General features: G+C 55.9%; 2 protein-coding genes across 3 annotated transcripts; one reads left to right on the top strand and one right to left on the bottom strand.

Annotated features, from left to right (window-relative positions):
• Positions 1 to 1,026: 1,026 nt before the first annotated feature.
• Positions 1,027 to 4,882, top strand: COPS6 (COP9 signalosome subunit 6). Of its 2 annotated transcripts, none has more exons than XM_054980560.1 (10): positions 1,027 to 1,150; positions 2,417 to 2,542; positions 2,664 to 2,795; positions 2,896 to 2,984; positions 3,058 to 3,120; positions 3,236 to 3,283; positions 3,490 to 3,604; positions 3,819 to 3,911; positions 4,018 to 4,118; positions 4,698 to 4,882. In XM_054980560.1, exons 1-10 carry the CDS (start codon positions 1,042 to 1,044, stop codon positions 4,836 to 4,838), a joined length of 1,017 nt encoding a protein of 338 aa, XP_054836535.1. In that variant the 5' UTR covers positions 1,027 to 1,041; the 3' UTR covers positions 4,839 to 4,882. The 2 variants fall into 2 exon arrangements, with proteins under 2 accessions (XP_054836535.1, XP_054836534.1); XM_054980559.1 differs by lacking the exon at positions 1,027 to 1,150 and adding an exon at positions 2,054 to 2,316.
• Positions 4,883 to 5,996: 1,114 nt separating this feature from the next.
• On the bottom strand, positions 5,997 to 15,633 carry MCM7 (minichromosome maintenance complex component 7). Its single transcript, XM_054980557.1, has 15 exons — positions 15,550 to 15,633; positions 15,371 to 15,462; positions 15,090 to 15,254; positions 14,872 to 14,996; positions 13,870 to 14,050; positions 13,607 to 13,744; positions 12,765 to 12,914; positions 12,562 to 12,676; positions 10,454 to 10,585; positions 10,038 to 10,121; positions 9,134 to 9,527; positions 8,959 to 9,042; positions 8,592 to 8,760; positions 6,435 to 6,544; positions 5,997 to 6,308 (listed from the first exon to the last, which is right to left on the bottom strand). Exons 1-15 carry the CDS (start codon positions 15,590 to 15,592, stop codon positions 6,101 to 6,103), a joined length of 2,190 nt encoding a protein of 729 aa, XP_054836532.1. The 5' UTR covers positions 15,593 to 15,633; the 3' UTR covers positions 5,997 to 6,100.
• Position 15,634: the final 1 nt, after the last annotated feature.

Genomic DNA, 15,634 nt, shown 5'->3' with positions numbered 1-15,634 from the left:
TGCCCACTCAGAGCAGTTTACAAAGTATGTTATTATTATCCCAGCAACAAACACCCTTTGAGGTGGATGGGGCTGAGAGAGCTCCTAGAAGCTGTGACTCACCCAAGGTTACCCAAGTTGGCTTCAAGTGGAGGACAGGGGAGTCAAACCCAGATCTCCAGATTAGAGTCCCGTGCTCTTAACTACTACACCAAACTGGTTGAAGGGGAACTTCTATATTCTTATTCCGAATCTGTGACAAGTGCTCCTGTATCCTCACATGAAGGGGTTGAGTTGTGCTTAGATCAACGGCAAGAACATTCTATAATATAAACCATCTCCATGGTATTGCAAGTTGAAAATGCAGCTGTTCTGATTCCTTTATTTCTAAAACAAATTGGGCTGGACCCATTCATCATTTCCATCAATAGAAGCCTGACTCCTACCACTGACGGGACTTTCTCTTGCTGCAGCCCTCTGAGCTCCCAAAATGCTGCCTCTGTGTGACTGAAGGCCCCCAGAAACAGCTGGTGGGGCCAAGTGGGGGGTCTACATTGGAAGCACGAATTGATAAAAAAAAATAATTCCCTTGCTGCTGTTGGAAAATCAAGCCTTTGTCTAGAGCGCTTCTTCTATCTACTTGAACATTTCCCTTAATGGCAACGCTGCCCTATCCGCATCGTGGTCTCAAGTACCTGAACACATCTTGGAATTCTACCTATTCATCATGCAACCTCTATTGCCTTCAGGAAACAGCGTTCCCACGTTGGTTTGAAATTACATTTGTAACGAATATGGAAAATTAACATATTTTATATTAGGGGTGCCATTCCCCTGCCCGAGGCAGGGGCTCCCCTGCTCCCACCCTTCCCCCCACGCCCTTACTTGGCTGGGGGGGGCACGCTCCCCAGGGCGCCCCCCCCCACAGGCGGTGCAGCATGGCCCGGACAATGCAACACCCCCGTACCCACAGCGGCCCAAATTGCGCCCTGCAGCACTCCACAGCAGACCCATTTCGGGCCCAATCATGCCTGTTGTGGACCGCAGAGTGCACCCTTTGACATGCAGGGCCATCCATTGACCTGTGTGGTGACATCACTTCCAGGAAGTGATGTCATCATGCAAGCCAGGAGCAGGCATGCGCAAAGAGAGACTCCACAGAGGCCGCAGGGTAAGAGCCGGGTTCCTAATCTCCTGCCGAGGGGAGACGAGGGACCCGGCAACCCTATTTTGCGTACAATACACCCATTTCAGAATTCGGTTGTCACGTGTAATCCTTAAAACTAGTATCAAATTAGAATTAAACATCGCAGGCATGCGGTCACTGTTTTTTTCCCCTTACAAATGAAAAATGACCCAAGTCTTACACAAGGAGGTTTCTATTATCTGAACATTTACGCAAGACCAGAGGTGTTCCGGAGGGGAGGGGGCTTCTTGGCAGGACAGCAGGCGCGGGAGGGGGGCGGGGGGGGGGCCGGCCGGCCGGCCTTTCGGTGCCCAAGGAAGGGGCCCGATTCTGCGCAGCGCTGCCTCCTCCCCTGAGCCAGCGAACTTCAATAAAACGCGCGCGAGGAAGAGTCTGAACGAGGCGGCCCTTCTTTGCCTGCCACTCGTTGCGCTGCGTGTGTGCCGCCAGGCGGCCTCCCGCCCACCCGCGGCCCCCTGAAGGGAAGCCCGGCCAGGCGCCCCCTCGTGCCTCCCGCACAGGCCGGCTCGGGCCCTGCCTCCTCCTCCTCCTCCTCCTCCTCCTCCCCGCAGGCGCCCCTCGCCCCGTCCGGCGGCCAAAGCAGCAGCAGCAGCGCCGCCGCCGCCGCCGCCGGCGGGTCACTTGGGGCGCGATTCGGCCCGGAGGCCCCTCGGACGGTGCCCGGGCAGCCCCCCCCCGGCGCCACGAAGCCCCCCCCCGGCGCCAGCCCCCCCCGCCTCGAGGGGCCCCGCCCCTTCGGCCCCGCCCCCGCCAGGCCGGGACTGCGGGGGGAGGCGGGGCGAAGGGCGGGCACGCCCCTCCCGGGCGCTGTCCTGCGGGAAAGGGGCGGGACCTCTGCCTCGGGGGCGTTCCCACCCGGCTGCTCAGCACCCCTCTTGCGCTTGCGTCGCCCAGGCCCGTCGGGCCGAGGCAGCCGCCAATCCGCTCTTTAGTTCTCTGCTGCGGGGAAGCCCCGCCCGCTGACCGCGCGCCGAGGGCGCACGCGTGGTTGCTCCAGCCGGGCGGTTTGTATGGTGGCCGGTGGGGGACAGTCCCGGCCAAGATGGCGGCGGCTGTGGCGAGCGGCGGCGGCTCGTGCCCGGCGGGGTCCGGGGGCAGCAACGGGGCCGGCATGGAGGTGGACGCGGCCGGTGAGGGCGGGGCGCGGCAGGGCGGGACGGGGCGCGGGAGGGAGGCCTGGGCCTGGGCCTCTCCCGCTGACCGGCTGCGGCGCTCCTCTCTCTCCCGCAGCGGCGCCGGCGGTGATGGCCTCGGGCGTGACGGGCAGCGTGTCGGTGGCGCTGCACCCGCTGGTCATCCTCAACATCAGCGACCACTGGATCCGCATGCGCTCGCAGGAGGGCCGCCCCGTCCAAGGTGGGCCGCGGGGCCGGGCTGGGGGCGGGCCGGGGCTGGGAGAGGGCCGGGCTCAGGCAACCCCCCCCCCCCCCCGAGCGGCCGGGCTGACGGCGCCTCTCGCCCCCTCCCCCGCTCTCAGTCATCGGGGCGCTGATCGGGCGGCAGGAGGGGCGCAACATCGAGGTGATGAACTCCTTCGAGCTGCTGTCGCACACGGTGGAGGAGAACGTGGTGATCGACAAGGAGTACTACTACACCAAGGAGGAGCAGTGTGAGTGGCCGGCCGGTCGGGCCGGGCGGGGGGGGGTCTTGGGGGGGCCTCTGAGGGCCGCGGGTCTCCCAGACGCTGCTCTGCTTCCCCCTCTCCGCAGTCAAGCAGGTCTTCAAGGAGCTGGAGTTCCTGGGCTGGTACACCACTGGGGGCCCCCCGGACCAGTCTGACATCCACGTCCACAAGCAGGTGAGCCCTGGCAATGAGGGGGGGGCACCCGCCTGTCCCTGCCGCCCGTGACCTGCTTTTTGCTCTTCCTCAGGTGTGTGAGATCATCGAGAGCCCCCTGTTTCTCAAGCTGAACCCCATGACCAAGCACACCGACGTGAGTACCTGCACCTCCTCCCTGCTGCTCCAGGCAGCTCTTCGGCGCAGCCGCTTCTCTGTGAGGCACTGGAGGCCTCTGCGTGAGCTGGGCGCTCTTCTCTCTTTCTCCCCAGCTGCCGGTCAGTGTCTTTGAGTCCGTGATCGACATCATCAATGGAGAGGTAATGCCCGCTGCTCCTCAGTTTGCCTGTTTCTAAGACACTGTTTCCCCTGAAGAAACTGACAGCCTGGTAGTAGGCAGTTGGTAGGCTTACTTCCCACTCCTTGTACATTGTAAGCAGGCGGACTGGAGGTGGAAGCCCTGGCCCCTGAGCCGCATGTCCATTCCATTTCCAATTATCTAGACCCTTCCCCTTTTTTTTTCAAGGCCACCATGTTATTTGCTGAGCTCACATACACACTGGCTACAGAGGAGGCTGAGCGCATTGGGGTGGACCACGTGGCACGGATGACTGCAACTGGCAGCGGCGAGAACTCCACAGGTAAAAGTGTAAAGGGTGTGGGGTGCCTCAAAGACACCAGTGGGTTGGTCCCACACTGTAGAGCGATGGGTGGGTTGGAGAAGGGGGCACTTTAAGCAGCACAGCAGAGTGGAGGGGTAGTCTGCCAGGCCACTGGTGCTGGCGCCATATGGCTGAAGCTTGTATGTCGCTAGATTCCATGTTGTCCCTCATTTTCTCCTTCGTGACCCTGTAGTGGCTGAACACCTCATTGCTCAACACAGTGCTATAAAGATGCTGCACAGCCGTGTCAAACTCATCCTAGAATATGTCAAAGCAACAGAGACAGGTCAGGTGACTGGATGGGGCAGAAACATCGTCTTTACCCCCCCTCCCTTTTTTTTCTGGGTAAACAGCAACAGACCCGTCTCTAACATATCTTCTTCCTGCTTCAGGGGAAATACCTTTCAACCATGAGATCTTGCGAGAAGCCTATGCCCTCTGCCACTGCCTGCCAGTGCTGAGTACTGACAAATTTAAGACAGACTTCTATGATGTGAGTACCTGGGGGGGAAATGAGGGCAGGGGTTTATTTACCTGTGCTGTACTGCAAAGGGAAAGGACACGAGTGAAGGACTTGGACCTGGAAAGGACCCCAAGCTCATCTACTCCAGCGCCCTACACAATGCAGGAAATCTACAGTCACTCCCCATGACCCCTGCTCTATGCCCAGAGGAAGGCAAAATACCTCCAGGATCTCTGGCCTGGAGGAAAATCTGGCCTGAAGTATTACCCTGGCAAGAGGTGGAGGGTGGAATCACCTGGCAAGGCTAGAAATCTGCAATCATACCAAAGGCTGCAGTGCTCCAGAGTTTGCGCCTGCCTGTTGTGCCCAAGACTTTACAAATACGTAGGGAAAAAGTTAAGCCATTTCCTCTTGCTCATTTGAATAAAGATACCAGTCTTGGGCTTAGCTTTAAGGGATGGTCTTTGTGCTCATGTACTGCTAAAGGAAATACTAAAATGCTTGAGGTTAGCTGAGCTGGTTTCCTCCCCTGGCTTCATAGATCACATAACAATAGATTGTGGACTCTCTGCTTTGCTCTGATGCCATCTTCTTGTGGCTCCTTTCCAGCAATGCAATGATGTGGGCCTTATGACCTACCTGGGCACCATCACCAAGACCTGCAATACTATGAATCAGTTTGTCAACAAGTTCAACATCCTCTATGACCGCCAGGGTCTTGGTCGGCGGATGCGGGGCCTCTTTTTCTGAGGTGTTGTGATATTCCTGAAGAATAAAGTGATTGTGATGTTTGAGCCTGTGTGTGTGGGAGGGGCTAACATCTTGGTGGCAACAGTGGGACGAGAACAGCAGAGGGCAGTGAGTTTCTGGACACCAAGGGTCTATTTGCTGTGAAGCCAACAGGCAAAGGGTGACCTGCCCTTCCACATGTACGGTTGTCATGCTGAGTAGGCACCTTGCGAAGTCTTAATCAACCCTAAATGCCCTTTCTGAATATTTTTTCAGGGGTTGGATTAGGGCTGCCCTTGCCTGGAGTGCCTCATGTTGCTAGCAAAGTCCTTGTTTTGGATTTCCTGTACTGAGATGGAACGGGGCCAGTACGGCCCTCTTCATTGCTCTGGCTCTTTGCCAGGCTCGATTTTTCTCTTGTAGGGACCTCCTTCCTCTTCACAGCTAGTTCATCCCTTCTGCCACTGTGGCAACATAAATAAGAGAATCCATAACACAAAGTCTTTAAGTCACCCACTTTAAAGCAGTACAGGAACGCTAAAACAGCTGCCATTTTCTCTTTTTTAGGGCCATAAGACCCACCAATCTCTTTCTGTAAATAGCCACCACTCATCTCCCAACAGCCCTGACTTCCTGTATTAATCTGTGCGTCTCATCTGGCTGTGACCAGATTTACTGAGAGCTCTTTTGGTCGCACCCTGCAGTTGTCAGGAAAGGGTTAACTAGTTATTGCAGTGACTCAAATGGGATGCATTTAGCTGACCACTCCTGCACCCCCCCCCCGAGCAAAACCATGTATTATGTGAATTACTTGAGCAACAGAGATGCTCTCCAGCCTGTACCTCCCCACCCCCCCCCCCCCCGGGATGACTGAATTAAGAAACAGCACCTGGTCACACCTTGTAGTTCCTGCTCTTTCTGCCAGGGCCTTGTGCAGCCATGATCAAGTGCAACTTTCCTTACTGGACAATAGCCAGACACACTTGCAAAGAGATTGGCAGCTTGGAGCTGCTAAAGAAGTATTAGAAACGGAAGCGTCGTCACCTGGATTGGATCTTCAGTCTTTTTTCCGCTGCGGGAGAACAAAGCAAAGGTGACCAGGGGCAAGCCGCAGCATGGCTGCAACTTCGACTGGGCCTCTTTGCCCCGCTTCTGCTAAGGAGAGGCAGAGACACCGCGGATTGTTATGTATCTTTATTGTGGAAAAATTAAATCCTGTTTTAAAAAGTGGAGTAAAAGGCCTCTTTCTGGGAAAACAGCCGGTGGCCCCCCTCAGGGCAGCATCAAACAAAGGTGAGGCGGGTCTTCTGCTGGTTCACCTGCCAGACATTCAGCTCTTCGTAATCCTCAAGCGCCGCGTGGAACTGAGCCGGTGTGAAGCCCTTTGAGATGCAGCGCTGCTCGGCCTCTGCCAGGCGGACGGAGCGGACCCCCCCAACTGGAACCATTTCCCGGATGGCCGCAAAGATCAGCTCGGACGGCTGTTGGGTTCTGGGGGAGGAAACAGAAAGGAGGGGTGACCAATGGCGTTAGGGCCTACAGCCAGTATTCAACGACTGCTCCGCCCTCCAGTTGTATCATGGGGGGCGGGTTTATGACAAGGACCCTCCATCACACCTGCTTGGCTGTCCCTTGTCTGCAACCAGGGAGTCCTTCGACATTTCCATGAGACGCATGGCTTCGTTCACATCCTCCTTCTCAACCACGTCCACACGCCTCAGCCGTGCCTAGAAGGGGGAGAGGCAGGATTAGTCCTGGCACAGTAGGCATGGAGTAGCACTCTAATAAGCCTGCTCCTGCGTGCCACCCCCCTTCCCCCAGCATCTGCCCTTTCACTACCTTACTCTAGCCAAATCCTCCGTGTTGGAGAGAGCACCAGCAGGTATGTCCACCTCCCTGGTCTATAGGGTGTTGCCAGCACTATGCTTGCTCTCAGGTATCTTAAGTGCTCAGCTGCAGAATTTACAGCTGGTGTGCTTCAGTGAGGGAGCAGTGCTCCCTTCTGCCTTGCCACCACTTATGCCTAAGGTGTGCACTTTTTCAGGCCATGTCAAAGCTCAGATGTATCCCTTGAAGACAGCCATGGATTCAGCCACATTTAGCATGAGCAAGACATCAGTTGTGTGAGCTTTACTAGTTGATTAATGTGTTGCCAGGAGGTGAGGCAAAGGTGTGTGTGTGGGGGGGTGGACAGTGTTCCATTTAAATGAAAAGCAAAGCACCTCTGGTTGTAGAGGCTGGACAGCGAGTGCTTCATTGTCTCCTGAGGGTACTGACAATGCAGGTTTGGGTAATACTTCCAAAGACGTTAAAGGGGAACGGTCTTCAATACAAGGAACCAAGGCAAAGCCACACAGACCGTTGTATTGCAAAAAGTTATATTTTACTCAGTTCCGTTTTCTTTCCAGGCACAATCACAGAAAACCGTAGTTGTAAACAAAAATAAAGGTCTAGGAGCATCCACCCACCGGGGACTGCTCCCAACGGGAGAATGGCAACGGGTTTGCCCGGCTAGATATCCCGTTTCGCTGAAGTTACGCTTCTTCAAAAGCCTTCGTGAAATTGCCTGAAAGCATACATATATTCAATAAATACTCTCAATAATTACACCATTGTAATTATTGAGAGTATTTATTGAATGTATGTATGCTTTCAGGCAATTTCACGAAGGCTTTTGAAGAAGCGTAACTTCAGCGAAACGGGATATCTAGCCGGGCAAACCCGTTGCCATTCTCCCGTTGGGAGCAGTCCCCGGTGGGTGGACGCTCCTAGACCTTTATTTTTGTTTACAACTACGGTTTTCTGTGATTGTGCCTGGAAAGAAAACGGAACTGAGTAAAATATAACTTTTTGCAATACAACGGTCTGTGTGGCTTTGCCTTGGTTCCTTGGGTAATACTTCAACTGGTCAGAAATCTGTTGCTTGGCAGTCTCAGCGAGAATACAAGGACGGGCTAATAGTGATGCTGCCAAATGTTTTTGCAGTGTAAACAAGTAGAAGGGAAGCCAAAGGTTTTGCCACGTCTTCCCAGGTGCATCCCAAACCAGAAAAAACTTTTGCCAGACAGGGAAGTGGCACGGTGAACACAGACCCTGATGGCTCAAAAGGAGGTCACCGGCCTTGGTTCTCTTCCTCCAGTGGGATAAAACAGGAGTTGAAGACAAGCAATTCCTTATGCCGAGTGCGCTAGTTTGCATCCTGGTGGCCTTTTCCTTCATTATCTCCCACCCCTGAAACTGTACCAAATGCCTCTCTGACTTTCTGCTGTTTCGCCACTGAATGAGAACGGCTTCTTTCTTTTTAGCATATTCTCTCTTGGTGGATCGCTAGAAATCTGTCGAGGGTCCAGAAGTCAAAGCCTTCCCAAAAGGGTTTGTCTGTGACACACTCGACTTTCCAGCCAGAAATTAAGTAACTTGTGTAACAACAGAGCCAACACTCAGAATGCTGAATTCTACTCCATAACTGAGAGCCAGTTTGGTGGTGTGGTTAAGAGCGCGGGATTCTAATCTGGAGGGCCAGGTTTGATTCTCCGCTCTTCCACTTGAATCCAGCTGGGCGACTGTGGGTCAGTCACAGCTTCTAGGTGCTCTCTCCGCCCCACCCACCTCACAGGGTGATTGCTGTTGTGCGGATAACAACAACACACTTTCGGTGTTAAATCATCCTGAAGGGCGGTATATAAATCGAATGTTGTCATTATTATAACCGTGTTTCAGAGTAGACAATCCGGCAGGCATTCAGCCCTCCCTCTCTCCCTCCTCCTCACTGACCAGGGCCGTGGCCAGCCGCAGGATGGCCAGCAAGGTACGGGCTGAAGTGTAGGTGGTATCTTTGCTGGCCCAGGCCTCCTTCCGCATCTCCACGTAGGCGGCTGTGATATAATCCGCCAGCGATTCCGGTACAGCTGGCTGCTTCTGCTTGCACATGGCAATGTATCTCCTGGTGGGATGAAGACAGGCCAGCCTGAAGGAGGGTGACCGGGAGGGGGGGAGCCATCTCTCCCAGGCCTCCTCCTAAGTCCCAGCACCGAAGGGCAGCGGCGGCAGCGGCTGCAGGCTCCTAGCAGCTGCTCCCCATCCTCACAAACAGGGTGGTGACTCTGGGGCAGGATGCAAGCAGAGGATCCCATCGCCTCACCTCATGAGGCCCATGTCCAGCTGCTGGAACTGGGAGGGCGGCTGCCGGTTGTGCTGGTGCACGTAGGTGATGTGCTGGGCAAGCCTGTGGGAAACACGCAAGAGCCTTTCAGCAACCAAGAGCAGCCAGAGCGCTCCCCTCCCCACGCCAGCACCCAGCCTCTCATCTTGCGTACCGGAGGTCGTTGTCGTGGTCGGGCCGGTCCTGGATCAGCCACAGCAAGTCGAAGCGGGAGAGCAGGGCGGCTGGGAGCTGGAGGTTCTGTTCAAGGCTCCGCTTGGGGTTGTAGCGTCCGTAGGCGGGATTGGCTGCTGCCAGGATGGCACAGCGGGCATTCAGTGTGGTCAGGATGCCCGCCTTGGCAATGGAGAGGGTCTGCTGCTCCATCACTTCGTGGATAGCTGTGCGATCCGACTCCAGCATCTTGTCGAACTCGTCGATGCAGCAGACACCCTGGTCAGCCAGCACCAGCGCTCCCCCCTCCAAAGTCAGCTCCCCCGTCAGCGGGTCGCGCAGCACAGCAGCTGTCAGTCCCACTCCAGAGGACCCCCGCCCTGTCGTGTACTGGCCTGCAGAGATGCAACAGAAGGGGGGTGGGGATGGAGGCTGCCTGCTGCCAGCCTTCCCACACTAGGAGGCGGCGGCGGCGGCGGCTCAGAGCCACCCTCCCCTACAGCCGAAGAACACCAAGGAGCACAGGGAGGGGGAGAGGGTGGTGGAGCCCCAGGGCATGGGAATGGCCAGGCAGATCAGCTCCCCCCCCCCTTCCGCTGCTTGTTGGGTTTCCTGGGAAGATCTGGTTGGGTATTGTGGGAAACAGGATGCTGGAAGAGGCCCCCCACCTGAGCCTGGCTCCTCTCGTACTCTCTGCCACAAAGAACAGGCTGGCTAAGGGCGCTGGCCCAGCTTCTCTCCTGGACAAGCCAAAGTGCTTCTTGGGTTCCCTCTCTGCACTGATGTAGGTAACAGTAGCACTGCTGGGCAGTATTTTCCCCTCCCACTGTTTGACTTCCAGCAGGTGGGGAGGGGCACACGGCACCTCAAAGAGGATCCCTCTCCCCCCGCCCCGTGGTACTCACTGCGTGGTGCCAGGCGCGTGATGTAGGAGAGCAGCTGGGATTTGGCTACCCCTGGATCCCCCATAAGGCAGATGTTGATGTTCCCTAGAACAGGTGGGAAAAGGAGGCTGCCTCAGCCCTGGGACCGAAGGCGTGCTTGGCTGGCCCCTGGAGCACAGAAGGACCGGGCAATCCCGCCCCCACCCCAAGAGAAAGCTGCTTCTTGCAGAAGAACATTACAGTTAAGTTCTCAGCAAAAGGAAGGGTGGGGGAGATGCACAGCCATCGCCAGGACGTTGGGACGGCCCATCCTGGGAACACCTGAAGCTGCTGTGCATGGAGCCAATCCTGGCGCTGCCTCCACTGACCGGCAGTGGTCCTCCAGGGTCTCTGTACACTGGCTGGGAAGAAAAACTGCTCCCAATCCGGGGACTCACCACGTATCTTCATGCCCCGGGGGTTCTGGTCCACACCCCCCACCAGCAGAAGCAGCAGGGCTTTCTTGACATCCTCGTGTCCGTAGATCTCCGGGGCAATAGAGGCAGCCAACTTGTCATAGAAGTCCTCCTCTGGAAAAGTGCAAGTACTGAAGACCAATACAGATGGAGCACCAACAGGGGCTCTCTCCCTGTCCCGTCCCCCCCATCGAGATTAAAAAGGGAGCTGTCGAGATGGCCTCCTTCCCTCCTAGAGACTGCAGTCGCCATCAAAGTGATGCGGATCTTTGTATGATCAAGCAGCATTCCGATGACGAGAGTCTGACCCAGTCAGACTTCAGCGGTAGAGAAAGTCAACGGGACGGAAAGCACGTGAGTCAGCCAAGGCAGTCAAACATGAGGAGGTGGTGGATCCCGTAAACGAATTCGGCATTATGCTTATTACTCCCTGAGGTACTTACCATTCTGTTTTCAACCCCATATTTCTCAACACAGAATGGGTCTTTTTCGCTCAGGACACTAAGTTAACCAACGTGCTGGGCTGTTCACCAGGCCCAGGGTCTGTGGAATGCCACCATTCTGAACGCTTTGAAGTCACAAGCAAGTTGGCTTGCCTCTGCCAAGGCACCTTCTCAATGTATTAGACTGGGTGACTGGGTGGGAGGGGGAAGCCAGACAAGATGGAAGTGATGCTGGTTGGGAAGGCGGGGGGTGGGGGGAGATATTGAAGAACACTGTGCTCCCCCCTTTGACACTCCTCTGACACGGTCCATCGGGCCACCTGGATCCACAGCATAGTAGCATCAAAACTAGACTACTGTAGTACACTCTACACAGGTCTCAGAGACTCCAGAGAGTGCAGACTGCAGAACACCACAGCTCAATGATTATCAGGAGCTAGGTGGAGGCACGCACATGACTCCCACCCTGCAGTCAATCCATTGGCTGCCTATTAGTTACTGAGGTTGATTCAAGGTTTGGCTATCCGATACAGAGCCCTTCACAGCCTGGGTTCCTCACATCTAAAGGAGTGCCTCTCCCCCTCTGCTCTGCCACGTCAGCTTCACTCATCTGAACGGGCCCTTCTGCTGAAGCCAACCCACACCTAGGCAACATCAGCAGCTTCTCTATAGTGACCCCCCCCACACACACACACACCTCTTAAGGAAGGCCATGCCTAAAGAGGTCAGGCAAGTTCCCACTCTCCTCCTGGCTTTTTGCTAACTGAATTTCCAGGTAGGCTTTCTTATACAGGCAATATGGCAGCGCTATAAGGAAATGGTTCAGAGATGCTTCCATAAAAGGAGAGGGACTGTAGCGTATGCTACTGTGTGCTCTTTGTTACTATCGTTAATTCTATCATGACAAATTACTTCTGTTTTGTTCAACATCGTTTCAGCTCTGTATCAAATTTCTGCTCGTTTTCAAACTTCTACAGTTTACATCCTGTTATGCTCTTTATTGGAATGCCCCAGCTATTGCTTGTGTTGACTCACACTGTAAGGGACCCTAACCCTCCACTAAATCCTCTTGAGGTTATTAACAAGATTTTTATCCCACCTTTCTGTCCTCCTAAGGCCACAAAGGTGGCTAACAAATCAAAACATCCCACCACTCAATTTTTTAGAAACTTTGCCGACAGCAACAGCTAGCAGAGGAGGAGAATCCCCGGAAAACATCTGTCAGCTGATTGAGATGGAAGCAAACATTCGGTTTCCCTTCCTCTTTGCAGTGACTTAAGCTTGTTCACGCACAGAGGCGAGAAATCTTGGTGTGAGCCATAGGGCTTTTAGCCCTTGCTCTGAACCCAAAGCACCTGTGGAGCAAGAACTAACCCAAGATGTGGCGTGCTATGCTTCTTTTATTCTGTTCATTTATATTTTATTTTTATATTTTATAAGCCTCTTTGGGTCTCCTGTGGGAAGAAGAGCATGCAAAAAAATACTAGCATAAATAAATAATTAAGCAAGCACTTGGAAATCCAATCTACAGTATCAATTGGGGCAACTCATCCACACCAGTAATAATGTTTAATCTGGGCATGTTCACCCAATATTTCACGTTTATTTGGGGGGGGGTAGGGGAAGTAGGGAGGGCACCCATCTCACCTGTAATTTGGCGGAGCTCTTCCTCGGTTAGCTCCCCTTCCCCTACTTCCTCCTGTTCGCTTTTGCTCACACAGACAATGTGATGAGCCTCCAGGTATGTGTCAGAGAGGAGACCCTGTCAGGGCAATTGGTGTCTTCAGTCCAGGTCCCAGAACCACCGCCAAGCCCCAGGCTGCTCCCCACCATTTGTCCCCCAATTCTACCTGCAAGAGCTGCCTAAAGCCAGTCTGTCGCACAGGAAGGAAGATTCCGGTGACGCTGACGTGGTCTCCTGGTTGCACGAGACGTGTATTCTCCCCTTGCACGCTTACATTGATGGAGCGTGGCAAGTTGCCCACTGGCACCTGGTCACTCTGCAAGGGGGGGGGGGAAGGGGAATATGGCAATGCCAGAAGAAGTTCTAATTTGACTGGAGTAACGTGAGGCTGGGGTGACCGAGAAGACTTCTGCAGGGAAGGTGAGCATACCACCACCAACAGGGGTTTGCAAAATGCAGTGAAGTAAGAAAAAGCAACCCATTTGCCAGGCTGCAACTTTTTTCCAAAACGGTCAACGATTAGTTTGAACACAGGCAGCGTGGAAGGTCTCAGCTCAGCCCACATTTCAAATTACCCCAGAAACTGGGATGCTTCTATTGCAAGTCTAGAAAGGGGGGGGGGTGTTTGTTGGGGATGAGAACAGCCTAGACCCCAAAGCCTGGGTTTTCTAACACCCCTCCCCCACCCGTTTTCAAATAATGGTTCAGGTTCCAGCCCAGTCTTACTGGTAAGAGGGAGAAAAACAGCCACGTAAATACACTTCCATGTATGTTTTCTCAGACTTAACTGCATTTTAGAATTGAATCATCTCCGTACAGAACTAACGTACAGCTGCCTTGTACCAAGTTTGCCAGAGCCCTGCACTGTTCCCCAGTCAACAGTCTCCAAGCCTTCCTCGGCTAAAACTTGATGGCTACAATCTAGGACGGAACCGTCAAGGAAGAGAGAAGGAAAAAGGAACAGTTCGCAGGCGCCCTCTCCCTCCCAGCGTGCGGAGGCGCACTCACGTGCTCCTGTATCTTGAGCTCCTGATATTTGATGAACTTGGAACCACGGCTCTGCAGGTAGAGTCGCCCCCCTGCTCGGTCGGTCTGGCATTCGCGACTTGGGCACATCAAGAGAGGCATGAAAGTTGAGGACTGGATCTGGATGAGACAATGCAGGGGGCGGGGGCGGGGGCAGAAGAGCGGTCAAGGGGCGGGGCAGGCAGGCAGTGAGGGATCCCCCTCCCTCAGCACCGGCACGCACCCCTTCAGGGCTACCTACTCACCGGCTGGTAAGTCTCTGCACCACACTGGTCACAGCTGTATGTCGCCACCACCATACGAGGCTTCACTTCGGAGACACGGGTGACAATGCCGCGGATGGTCACCAGTTTGCCAATTGAATCAGCTTTCACCTCCCGGATCACCCGGGCCTTGGTGCCCACAGGAGCCTTGAAATACAGCTCACTGGCAAGGAAAGAAGGGAGAACACAGGTGAGGAGCCACAACGGAAAGTGCCCTGCTGCCAGTTTATCCTTCCCCCGGGTTCCCTCGATGATGCACTGGGCGTGCCCTCACACCAGCTGTGAGGCAGCTTCAGCGGACAGACTGACTGGCACAAGGGCAGCCAAGAAGCTTTCGATCTTTTTCTTTCAGCAAATCGGTGTTTTTATTCTCGTTATTAGAAACTGTCGTTTGAACACCTAACTAGATAAAATCTTTACCAAAAAAATACATTAAGCAAATTTAATTTATACCTATGAATATGCCAACAACTAAGGTGACTAGTATTTCTTTTAAGCAACGATTTCTGGTTCGACGTTTAGACACATCAATAAAAGGCTTACAGGGAACATCAGTTTTTCTCCTCCCCAACTTTTTCCTCTTTCCCTTCCCTGAAAGCCCCCCTAGCTTCCCCCCTTCCTTCTCTCCCACCCCACCCCCCTCACCAGCCCACCTGCCTTTTCTATTTGGGTACATCCATCACTCGCTTCTCTCATTCAAAACCTGCATTTTCTCGCAACAGGGACCCAAACCAGCCGAGTCTCTCCCGGTTTATCTTCACAACCACCCAGCCAGGCGGCTGGGCTGAGAGTCCGGGACTGGCCCAAGGCCACCCAGCAGGATGCCGGAGCCGAGATCCGAAGGGGACCCCCCTTGGAAGAGCCCGGCCGGAAGCGGCCCAGAGACCCGGCGGGGCCCGCGCAGGTTCTTTAGGGCCCCCTCGGCTCGCAGCCCCCAGCCGCGCAGAGCCGTCGGCCCCGTCCATCCCCTCCCGCGGGACTCACAAGCGGCGCAGCAGCTCGGGCGGGAAGCGGTTCTGCGGCTCGCGGGGCTGGCCGGGCTCCCGCGCGCGCCCCTCCAGCAGCAGCCGGTGCTCCAGGTACACGTCCAGGGCGTCCTTGCGGGCGGGCTGGCGGGAAGGAGGGGGAAAGCGGCGTCAGGACCGGCCCGGACCGGCGCCCCCGCCCGGCGCCCCTCCCTCCCGGCCCCTCGCCCGGCTCACCTCGCCCCGTCGGAAGCGGGGCAGCAGCTCGGCGGCGGCGTCGGCGAAGAGGCGCTGGTAGCGCGGGGCGTTCTCGCAGGCGGCCTCGGCCAGCGCCGGGTCTTCCTCGGCCACGTCCTCCAGGTCCACCCACAGGGCCGCGCGCTCCCGCTGGGCCACCGCCTCCTGCAGGCAGAGCAGCGCACCGGGAGGGCAGCGGCGCACCGGGGGGCCCCGTCGGGCCGCCCCGCCCCGCCGAGACCCCCGGACCGCCCCCCGCCCCCCGCCCCCTCCCCACTCACCAGCTGGGCGCAGTAGGGGCGCTGCTCCTTGTGCTGCGGCTGCCGCCCGGCCGCGCTCCGCTGGAAGCCCTCCAGGAACGCCGCCGCCTTCTCTGCGGGGGGGAGGAGAGGGGGGGTCAGTCGGGGGACGCGGGCGCGGGGGGGCGCGGGGGGGCGCGGGGCGTCGGGGGCGCGCTCACCTCGCTCCTCCGCGTAGTCGCCCCTGCCGCGCGCTCCCGCCATGCCGCCGTTTCGTCTCTTCGCCGCTTCCTGCCGCTTCTGCAG

Source organism: Eublepharis macularius, chromosome 5 (genome assembly GCF_028583425.1).
Source record: "Eublepharis macularius isolate TG4126 chromosome 5, MPM_Emac_v1.0, whole genome shotgun sequence".
Lineage (NCBI taxonomy): Eukaryota > Metazoa > Chordata > Lepidosauria > Squamata > Eublepharidae > Eublepharis > Eublepharis macularius.
Note: the sequence above shows the minus strand (reverse complement) of the source record. Positions and strands in the feature narration are given on the sequence as shown.

What these genes read in the sequence shown, in the direction of transcription:
- COPS6 (XM_054980560.1), top strand. Translation starts at nt 1,042, where the DNA reads ATGCAGGGCCATCCATTGACCTGTGTGGTGACATCACTTCCAGGAAGT. An exon ending in GGAGGGCCGCCCCGTCCAAG is followed by an intron (nt 2,543 to 2,663) that starts GTGGGCCGCGGG and finishes CCCCGCTCTCAG; the next exon opens with TCATCGGGGCGCTGATCGGG. An exon ending in TCGACATCATCAATGGAGAG is followed by an intron (nt 3,284 to 3,489) that starts GTAATGCCCGCT and finishes TTTTTTTTCAAG; the next exon opens with GCCACCATGTTATTTGCTGA.
- MCM7 (XM_054980557.1), bottom strand. Translation starts at nt 15,592, where the DNA reads ATGGCGGGAGCGCGCGGCAGGGGCGACTACGCGGAGGAGCGAG. An exon ending in GTGCAGAGACTTACCAGCCG is followed by an intron (nt 13,745 to 13,869) that starts GTGAGTAGGTAG and finishes TGTCTCATCCAG; the next exon opens with ATCCAGTCCTCAACTTTCAT. An exon ending in CCGGGGCATGAAGATACGTG is followed by an intron (nt 10,122 to 10,453) that starts GTGAGTCCCCGG and finishes CACCTGTTCTAG; the next exon opens with GGAACATCAACATCTGCCTT.